We start from the raw sequence: 10,693 nt of genomic DNA, 5'->3' as shown, positions 1-10,693 counted from the left end.
ACCGGTTAAATAAATGTAATATTATATATCAAATAATAAAAAGTTATATCCTTAAAAACCATGTGTATTACAGATATTAAATAAATGTAATTTTATATACTAAATACTAAAAACGTTGTAGCTTTAAAAAAAACTCGTGTATAATAGGGTTGAATAAATCTACCAAATAATAAAAAGAGTAAACTGCCATTTTGGTCCCTGTGGTTTGATCACTTTTGCCACTTTAGTCCAAAACTCAAACTTTTTGCATCCGGGTCCCTGTGGTTTCAGTTTTATTCCCATTTTGGTCTAAAAATTAAACCAGGTCATATTTGTCTTATAAAATCCTGCAATTTTGTCATTTTCCTCAGAGTCAAATCAAGTTATATTTGTCTTATAAAATATGGTATTTATTTATAAAAAAAGAAATGATCATTTTGCACATGCGAAAAATGACAAAATAGTAGGATTTTATAAGACAAATATGACCTGATTTCATTTTTGGACCAAAATGGCAATAAAACTGAAACCACAAGGACCCAGATGCAAAAAGTTTAAGTTTTGGACTAAAGTGGCAAAAGTGACCAGACCACAGGGACCAAAATGGTAGTTTACTCTAATAAAAAATTACATCCTTAAAAACCCCGTATATTACACGTATTAAATAGATATAAAAAAGAGTTATATCTTTAAAAACCATGTGTATTACACAGATTAAATAAATGTATTTTTGTATATTAAATACTAAAAACGCCGTATCTTTAAAGAACCCGTGTATAGTCGGGTTGAAAAATCTACCAAATAATAAAAAAAATTATATCCTAAATAAATGTAATTTTGTATATTAAATACTAAAAACGTCGTATCTTTAAAAAACCCGTATATAGTCGGGTTGAAAAATCTACCAAATAATTAAAAAAAAATTATATCCTTAAAAACATCGCGTTTTACTCGAGTTGAATAAACATAATTTTGTATACCAAATAATAAAAAAATTTATGTTTTTAAATAATTAGGATAACATTTAATATTAATTTATTATTTATATATTTAATATAAGATAAATAGATAAGAGAGGTATTTGTTTTAAAAATATATTAAATTAACAATTTAGATTTGAGGATAATATTTTATTAAAGTATGAAAAGATTTAATATTAATTTATTATTTATTTATTTAGATAAATATAAATTTGAGGATACCTTCAATGAGTGACACGTATGCAAAAGTTGGTTTCTTTTATTATAGTAGTTAGATAATAAAAAAGTAACATTTTTAAGAACCTCGTCGAGCTGAGGAGTGAGACTAAGTTCGACCGTTAGGGAGACTAAAGTAGGAGGTTGTGTTATACGGGTTGAACACATGTAATTTTATATAACAAACAATAAAAAGTTATATCTTTATAAATCCTATGTATTATATGTATTGAATAAATCTAATTTTATATACTACATAATAAAAAAAGTATATTTTTAAAACCCCGAGTATTACACGAGTTGCATAAATGTAATTTTGTATAGTAAAAAATAAAAATGTTATATCTTTAAAAAACCTCATTTATTACACGAGTTGAATGAATCTAATAAAAATTTATAACTTAAAAAAACTAACAGATATACTCGATATACGATGGATGGGGTGATTGTGGTGATTGTTCTTATAAATGTCACGTAAACATAGTGATTACCGTATTTGAGTTGAGAATTGAACACAAAAATATAAGTATAGAACCAATAGACACCTTTTAAACATTTTTTAAATAGGTTCTACCCTTAACTATTTTAGTTTAATAAAATAAATAAATCATTTAAATTAACTGGGTTAGGGCTAAAGGACATAACTTGCAAGGGTTTGTAAACATCGAGTACTTTTTCTGTGATTATTGAAGACAAAGGACACAGTTTGCAATAAGTGGCATACATAAAGGACGATTTTTGTAATTTACTCTATTTTAAAATATTATATATATATATATATATATATATATTATCTCCTATATGAATTGTTTAAATTTATATTAAATTTAATTATATAATTATTTTTTAATTGATATTAATTATCTATAAAAATAGATGGTTTCAATGAATGACACGTGTCCAAAACTTGGTTTCTTTTATTATAGTATAGAGATTATATTATATATATTTTTAACGAACGACAATGGATAGTAACTTTATTTTTATAATAATATATAGCTTTTTATTGTTTTTTATTTAATATATTATAATAGTTTATAATTATATTTACTTTTAATAATATATTTTTAGTTTTTTTTCCATTTTTAAAACCATATATTTTCTTTACCATTTTTAATAATTCTTTTTTTTCTTTTTTAGAACATATATTAATTTATCGATTAATTTGATACTTCTTTAATAATTTACGTTTATAACACTTTTTCTAAAAACTTAAGTATATATAGTTGTGCTTGATTTTTTTATTGTTGAAAAGGACGATAAATAGTAACTTTATTTTTATAAAAATATATAGCTTTTTATTATTCTTTTATTTAATATATTATAATAGTTTATTATTATATTTACTTTCAATAAGATATTTTTAATTTTTTCCTTTTTTAAAACCATATATTTCCTTTACCATTTTTAAATACTTTTTTCTTTTTTTAATATATATTAATTTATCGATTAATTTGATATTTTTTAATAATTTACGTTTATAACTTTTTTTAAAAACTTACGTAAGTAGTTGTGCTTGATTTTTTTACTGACATTCCGTTATAAGTTTTGTTAAAAACGAAGTTGTACTTAAAATAAAATATTTATTTGGTATCATAAAACGGTACGATGATAAACTAAACCGTTTTAATGGTTTAGCTTTCTCAACAACATGCTTTATTTTTAAATCACGTTTGTTTTATATTATCATTTGTTCGGTTTCGCCGCAAAGCGCGACGTCAAAAAAACTAGTTTCTTATTAAATATCGATTTCTAGTTTAATGTATTTTACCATTTCTTTAATACAATTTTAGTTTAACGATCAATTTTTAGTTTTAACAAAATCAATTTTAAATGTGCCCATAATGGTTAATATATTTTGGACATGAATAAATATGTGGGTCGTGTTTGGGTTCAACAAAATAAACCGTCACCTATCAACCTATAACCCGATACGACTAGCATTCAGTCCGAACGGTGTGGGGATCGTCCCCCACCGTCGCCGGGTCGTCCCCCTCATCCCACACTGCCCCCCTCCCCTCGTCGTGTCGCAAGCGGCCCAAAGAAGACCTTGGAGACGAGGCTTGAAGGTTTGAAAAGTGGGCCACCCCCACAATATAATGCCGTTGAACGGCTATTTTTAAAAAAAAAATTAATTTTTTTTTAAAACCTACAAATACCCATTCATTTAACCTTTTTATACACAAATCCACTCACACTCTCAAAACATTTATCTTCAAAAAAACCCGTTTACAAAAATTCCTTCTCTAAAAAATAGACAATGTCATCTTCCTCTTCGTCGGGTTCGACGGATACCAGGGGAGCCGTACAATATTTTATAAACACGGTGCGGCACAACTTATTTTGGAGGAAGAGGAGGATGAGGAAGTTTCGTCACAACCACGAAACGGGAGCCGGCCATCAACAGAGACCGAGAAGGTTAGTTATATTTTTATTTTTATATTTTATAGCGTTGTATTTTTTTTCATTATATTTCTGTTTTTATTTTATAAAAAGTAAATATGTTGTTTTTATTTTGTAAGTTATATATGTGTTGCTATATATTACTTGCCACATCATGTAGGTGCTCACGAAAGATTAGTCGCCAATTACTTTGCCGACAAACCGTTGCCACATCATATTGTGTATTTTTTTTAATTGTAGGTTTTTTATTTTTATTTAGTTTAAATTTATTATTTTACTAAATCAAAAAAAATAATAAAAAAGGGGGGAGAACTATCCTCCACAATCGTGGGTAGTCCCCAAAGGAATGGTCCTCCACCCATGCTGACGTGGCGCCTACGTGACGGATAGTCCCCAAAAACACTACCCTGACCGCACCGCATGGTCTCATACATTTATGATTACATGCACTTAGGTCCACCCATGCTTGTATCATTACTTAGGAAAATGAGATGTCTGGTGGTACCACATGTAAATTTTCAAATGATCCAAAAAATGCTAATTATCAACACACATAAAGAAGTAATCACCTCGTCAAATTTAAGATATTGTCTTAGCATGTTAGAAGTGAGTATCAAAAAAAATCAAAACTAGACATAATAAATTCAATGTGTAATAGTTGGATGAAATGCCAAATTTATAGGCTAAAATTATGTTAATGGCCCTTAAAAGGACCAAATGCATGATCATTGCACCCCAAATTCTTGTTTTACAAGACAACCCGGAAAATAAACTTCAATACCATCATCTCCTCTCCAGAAACTACCAAATCCAAACTCACCTTTTGTAGAAAACCCCTCCAACACCTCTTCCACCTCCTCCAAGCACCCATCGAACCCATCTAGCCGAAAACTCTCGGCTCGTGCTCGAGCCCTCATCGAGTCTCTTGGTTTTTGACACCCCACAACTTCTTCTGCACACCGAGCCACTTTCACTCTCATCATTTTCCCACCATCACGCATTTTGTTCCCAAACTTCCTCTTTATGTAATGCTTTGTTTTCTTGACCAATTTGCTAGGAAGTTTAAGCAACACAAAGGCTAGGAGTTGTAGCAACAAGCATTGGCAACAACATGATAAAACGACACAATCCGCACACATCATGTTCCAATCTTGTTGTTCCATGGCCCGAACTTGTGTAAGGAATTAGAGGGAGAGAAGGAAAGAAGATGACTCATTTTCTTGTGATGAAAATGGGTTCCTTCTTTTCTTGGAAGTTTGTGTTAAAAATGGTGGAAACAAAGTGTAGAGTGTAAGCAAGCATGTGGGTGTTGTCAATAGAATAGAATAGTATGAAAGCTTTTGCTTCCATTTCTAGGTTACCTTTAACTCAAATTTTGGTTCATTCTAGGACGGATCTTGTCTCCTTTTATCAATTAAATATTTGTATCATATAATTTTACTAATAAAATGATACAACAAAACATTTATTTCATTTACATTAAATTTAATGTATTATCAAATTATGACCAATTAGAGTTGTGAAATATCAATCACATAATAATTGTATTGACACAGTTTGATCACTAGAGAAAGGAGGTGTGTGATTATTATGATTAAAAAAAATTGAACTAGGGTTGAAAAATACCCAAATATGTTTACTTACAAGAAACCAAAAATTGTGCAGCCAAAAAGAATGTGCATATCTGGCTGTGGAAACTACATACAGAATCGGATCTCAAGATTGAATCTGTACCGTCGGTTTCGATAATCCCCCTTGGACTGGGAAAAGAATACAAGTCGGTTTCAATAATCCCCCGTCGGTTTCGATATCAATACCGTCAGTTTTGATATTTACCATTTTACCTTTCGTTACTGATAGGGGGCCAGCTAGTTTGAGTAAAAAAATCTGTGCTGTAATTTTGACTGCCAAATGCCATCCTCCTGAACAGTCTTATCTCCGCATCTTGTTGTGCAGAGTTATATAGTTGACTTTCTCCGACTCTCATCCCATTGCTTAGATCTTCGGTCTCCAAACTATCGAAAGCTCTCGCAATCTGAAAAAAATAATAACAATTAAAAGTGGATTATAGTGTTGATAGAAAAGTGGTGAATTTTGACTTTGTGGTCATATGGGTATGAATTTTGACTTTGTGGTCATATGTGTAGGCTAACCGAACGAACATGAACCGAGGCGTGTTCATGTTCATTCATTAAGAAAATGGGCATGTTCGTGTTCGTTTATGTTCGTTCATTTAAAACCTTAGTTTAAGAAACACAAAAAAGGTTAAAAGAACGGAAACGAGTTTCAAGGCGTTTTCCCTTCGCCTCACGAGGCGTCAGCCTCAAGGCGAACCGAGGCGGAATAAAAAATAAATATAAAAATTATATATCTTATAAAAGTAATAATACTAACTAAATTCATCATCAAAAACAAGCATAAAAAGACACAAATTGCTTGAAATTGACACAAAAAGTCAAAAACATCAAAAACAAATATCGAAAATCCCTAAGGCGCAGTCTTTCTAGCGCCTCAGCTCCTCTGAGGCGCACATACAATATAAACCCCTTGAGGCGCGCCTCGGAATCGTTTTTTGGCCGTTTCGCTTCAAGGCGCACGCCTCAACCGTTTTTTAAAACCATGCACAAAACAAACCAAAAAATGAACATGATTAACCAAACATAGACAAACATAATTGTCAAAACATAAACAAACATAAAGTAGTTTTTTATATAAATTGGTGATTAATTATGATAAGTTCCATTGGAAATCTCATTTTTATTACTAGAAAGTCAATTACAAATTAGTTATATTTGTTATATAAGTAGTTAGAAAGCCCATTTTATGTTAAAATTTTTATAAATATAATTACTTATGTATTTATTAAAATTTAAATGAACATAAACAAACAAACATAAACGGACATTCATGAACATAAATGAACGAACAAATCGTGTGTTCGTGTTCGTTCGTTTAATTAAATGAATGAAAAATTAGTTCATGTTAGTTCGTTCACTAATTAAATGAAGTTCATGAACAAATAGATTAATATTTATGTATAACATGCAAATCAATGTGCATTTTGAAGATATAAAAGTACCTGTCCCATGCGTGGTCTCTTTGTAGCCAAGTGGCGTACACATGCAGCTGCGGCTTCAATCATGCGAAACATCTCGTTTGGAACGAAGTTCATACCAAGCCTCGGGTCAACCAACGGTTTAAAGTCTTCGGTTTCAAGTGCATGACTAAGCAGTGGCCGAGCCTGAAATATAAAAAGTTAATCTAATATTTTTCTATATAGAGGTCATCTATGGAACTAAATATGGTTAAAGAAAACTATATTAAGAGATTCTTTAATATTAATTATCATATAAATGCCCGAAACTAGTTGGAAAAATATTATCAGGAATAGAAATTATCCAGTCTGATAGTAACGTACCCACTCAACAAGACTCTCATCCCCCAACGGTTGAGATGTATCCACAGGTTTACGTCCAGTGATTAGTTCCAAAAGAACGACGCCAAAAGAAAAGACGTCGGATTTCTCAGTCAACTTGCCACTTGAAGCATATTCAGGTGCCATGTATCTGAAATCGATCCAATTAGAATTTAAACAAAAATACAAAGGGTAATTAGATATTTGAATAATAATTAAACATACCCAAAAGTTCCCATAACACGTGTTGTTATATGAGTGTACATATCAGCAGCTAATTTAGCAAGGCCAAAATCAGAAACCTGTGACGTAAGAATCAAACAAATACTTAATCCCGAAAGATAATTCTTGAACACAAGAACAGGGAAAACTTAAGCATATGATAAAAGGGCGTACCCGAGCTTCAAAGTTCTTATCTAATAGAATATTTGATGATTTGATATCACGATGAATAACACGTGGATGGCCTGCATAACAGTAAAGATTGAACACATATATTAACATTTGTGCATAACTTGTAAATCAATGTAAATTTAGAAATTTTCACGTTCATATAATCATATTTTACAAGATCGGCACTTACAGTCTTCATGGAGATAAGCAATACCGCGTGCTGCACCAGAAGCAACCTTTACACGAGTTGGCCAATCTAAGACGAGCTCTGACACTATGAAATGTAGTTACAACATAATTAGACGATAAATAAAGCACTTGTGGATAAATATGTGGTAAATTCGAAAAAGAGTAAAATGCCATTTTCGTCCCTGAGGTTTGGTCAGTTTTGTTATTTTCGTCCAAAGGTTTGTTTTTCCGCATCTGGGTCCAAAAGGTTTGAAATCTTGTCATTGTCATCCTGCTCGTTAACTCCATCCATTTTTCTCCATTAAGTCAGGGGTATTTCTGTCTTTTTTGTTAGCTTAAAGGGCAATTCGGTCTTTTTCACTTTACGTACAAGCATTTAGCATAAGGTACAGGTATTCAAAATACCCTTAAAGGAGAAAAAAGGCGAAAATACCCCTGACTTAACGGAGAAAAATGGATGGAGTTAACGAGCCAGATGAAAATGGCAAGATTTTGAACCTTTTGGATCTATATGTGAAAAAAACAAATCTTTGGATGAAAGTCGCAAAACTGGCCAAACATCAGGGACGAAAATGACATTTTACTCTTCGAGAAAAGGTAAATGTTAGTTACCATGAAGGTGGAAGTAAAGTGTGTTGTTAGGGACATATTCATATACAAGCAGCCTCTTGTTCTCAGAGATGCAATAGCCTACAAGTGAAACCAAATGACGATGGTGTATTCGACTAATAATTTCCACCTCGGAACTGAACTCGCGCTCCCCTTGTCCACCGCCAATCTTTAACTCTTTTACCGCAACTTCTGTCCCGTCGGCTAACATTCCCTTATAAACAGAACCGAATCCACCTGAACCTAAAAGATTCATCGGGGAAAACCCGTTTGTAGCCTCAATAAGATCTTCATAAGTAAACTTTGATCTTGAATTCCCGAATCCACCAGGCTCAACTGGACTGTATACAAAGTCGTTTCCAGATTGATTTCCGATCTCAACTGTTGACGCTTGTATCTTTAACAAACCTGATTCTGTAACAGATCATAACCACAAGTTTGTAAAATTCTAGTATGCAAAAGATTAATAATTTGATATTATTTACCTGACTTAGGTGAAGTGCCAAACGAGGTCGGTGTATCATAGAATCCATTGTGTCCGGCAATCTTTTCCTTTTTCTTATGTTTGATTAGACACCATAAACCTGTTATGATAACTGCAAGGAGTGCAACACCTAATACTGCAGCAATTGCAACAATACCTGCGGTACCAATGCCTCCATTGCTGGACGGTGTATTGGGACTTGTATCATTGTTGTTTTGGTTGTTTGGGGGTGGTATTAAGATATCTGAAGGTGGTGGAGGTGGTCGTCTGGAAGGTGGAGGGGTGGCTGCTATTGGTGGCGAAGTTGATGTGTTTGTAGGAGGTGGTGGGGGTGACTGGGTACGTGTTGGAGGAGGGGATGAAACTGGCGGTGGCGGAGTAGATGGTGGGTTCCTTGGCGGAACTGATGGCGGTGGACTAGAAGAGGGTAATGGAGGTGAACTAGTGGGCGGATTAGATGGTGGTGGGGATGGCAATTCAGCGGGAGGTGGAGGTGATGACGGTGGCGGTGGTGGGGGCCTAGATGGAGGGGCGGGTGACGATGGAGGTGGAGGTGGAGACCTAGTTGATGGAGGGGGTGCTGGCGGTGGAGAATTGGTTGGCAGAACTGGTGATGATGGTGGTGGAGAATTGGTTGGTGGAACTGGTGATGATGGGGGTGGAGAACTTGTTGGTGGGATTGGTGATGATGGGGGCGGGGAATTGGTTGGTGGAGGTGACGAAATGGGCGGGCTTGATGGCGGTGGGACGGTAGCTGGTGGAGGTGATGAAATGGGCGGTCTTGATGGCGGTGGAGTAGTAGTTGGGGGAGGACTAGTAGCTGGTGGAGGTGATGTTGGTGGTGGTGGTGGGGTAGTAGCTGGTGGAGGACTAGAAGCTGGTGTTGGTGATGTTGGTGGTGGTCTTGGCGGTGGGGATGATGGAGGAGGGGCTGTTGAAGGAGGTGATTGAGACGGTGGGGGTGATGCAGGATTGCTGAAAGGTGGCGAATTGGGCGACGGTGAAACACTTGCCATTCATAATAAACTAAAACAACAAATCGAATCAACAAATTTCCCAAACCAAACTCTCACAAACAAATCATCGAACACCTGGAGTGCAAACCATATGTATCACTTCAGTCAAACCTACAACTGAACAACCACACGCTTAAACAACAATCAATCTACAACATGTATATACCTAGCATCTCACGTAACAAAATCAAGAAATGTTTTCAAACACACTCTCATAGACAAATCATCGAACACCTTATGTGCAAACCATCTATACCACTTCAGTCAAAGCCATACAAAAAATAAATAAAAAAAACTAAGACACGCTTAACACACGATCAATCTAGAAGACGTATACTGTATAAGCATGTCAGATGACAAAATCAAGAAAGAAACATTACCTAAAACCCTCGAGTTTGACGAATTCAAGATCAAGAGTTGCCTCGAATGATCGTCTGAATACACGCGGTTTGAATAACCGACCCCAAAATCCAAACAGATGTGACAAAATCACTGCGCTACAAGTGTCAAATACAGTAAAAGGGTAATGATCGTGACATTCTTACTTTTGGGTTTGTAAGTTGTAATAATGACGAATGGGCATCAAATTAAGGTGTTTGCTTCAAATAATCTTCAAAATCAGCAGATGATGATGGTGATATGTACACGCAGCTTGTGCAAATTACAAAATGTCAGCGTAGAATAATCAAACCAAGCCGTTTTTTTAGTAATTCTTTAAGAATTCAGAATACATTAAGATATTAATTAACTTCTCAAAACATAGCATTCAACTTTATTTTGTCATCAAACATTTCCTTTTTTAAATTTAAATAAGAAATTATTCCATATATAACTTTGCAACAATTTTGTGCATCATCACTTGCCCATTATGCATTGGGTGACTTTCAAAAAAAAAGTTTATTTTTTACTTTTAACCTAAGGTTTTTATCTTTTACAATTTTAACCCTACATAATTTGTTTTTTTAACTTTAACCCAAAACTTTTCATTATTTGCAATTTAACTTCACAA

General features: G+C 33.7%; 2 protein-coding genes across 4 annotated transcripts; both read right to left on the bottom strand.

Annotated features, from left to right (window-relative positions):
- Window positions 1-4,140: 4,140 nt before the first annotated feature.
- Window positions 4,141-5,019, bottom strand: LOC110926499. The gene has a single exon (XM_022170268.2). The coding sequence runs from the start codon at window positions 4,739-4,741 to the stop codon at window positions 4,304-4,306; it is 438 nt and encodes a 145-aa protein (XP_022025960.1). The 5' UTR covers window positions 4,742-5,019; the 3' UTR covers window positions 4,141-4,303.
- A 127-nt stretch (window positions 5,020-5,146) lies between these two features.
- Window positions 5,147-10,285, bottom strand: LOC110926498 (proline-rich receptor-like protein kinase PERK9). 3 transcript variants are annotated; one of them, XM_022170266.2, is made up of 9 exons: window positions 10,065-10,285; window positions 8,670-9,801; window positions 8,188-8,598; window positions 7,577-7,660; window positions 7,390-7,460; window positions 7,219-7,295; window positions 6,997-7,144; window positions 6,658-6,819; window positions 5,147-5,613 (listed from the first exon to the last, which is right to left on the bottom strand). In XM_022170266.2, the coding sequence occupies exons 2-9, from the start codon at window positions 9,682-9,684 to the stop codon at window positions 5,419-5,421; spliced, it is 2,163 nt and encodes a 720-aa protein (XP_022025958.1). In that variant the 5' UTR covers window positions 9,685-9,801; window positions 10,065-10,285; the 3' UTR covers window positions 5,147-5,418. The 3 variants fall into 3 exon arrangements, with proteins under 3 accessions (XP_022025958.1, XP_022025959.1, XP_022025956.1); XM_022170267.2 differs by having other exon boundaries at window positions 8,670-9,759; XM_022170264.2 differs by lacking the exon at window positions 10,065-10,285 and having other exon boundaries at window positions 8,670-9,982.
- Between the last annotated feature and the right edge of the window lie 408 nt (window positions 10,286-10,693).

Source organism: Helianthus annuus, chromosome 17, assembly GCF_002127325.2.
Source record: "Helianthus annuus cultivar XRQ/B chromosome 17, HanXRQr2.0-SUNRISE, whole genome shotgun sequence".
NCBI lineage: Eukaryota > Viridiplantae > Streptophyta > Magnoliopsida > Asterales > Asteraceae > Helianthus > Helianthus annuus.
Note: the sequence above shows the minus strand (reverse complement) of the source record. Positions and strands in the feature narration are given on the sequence as shown.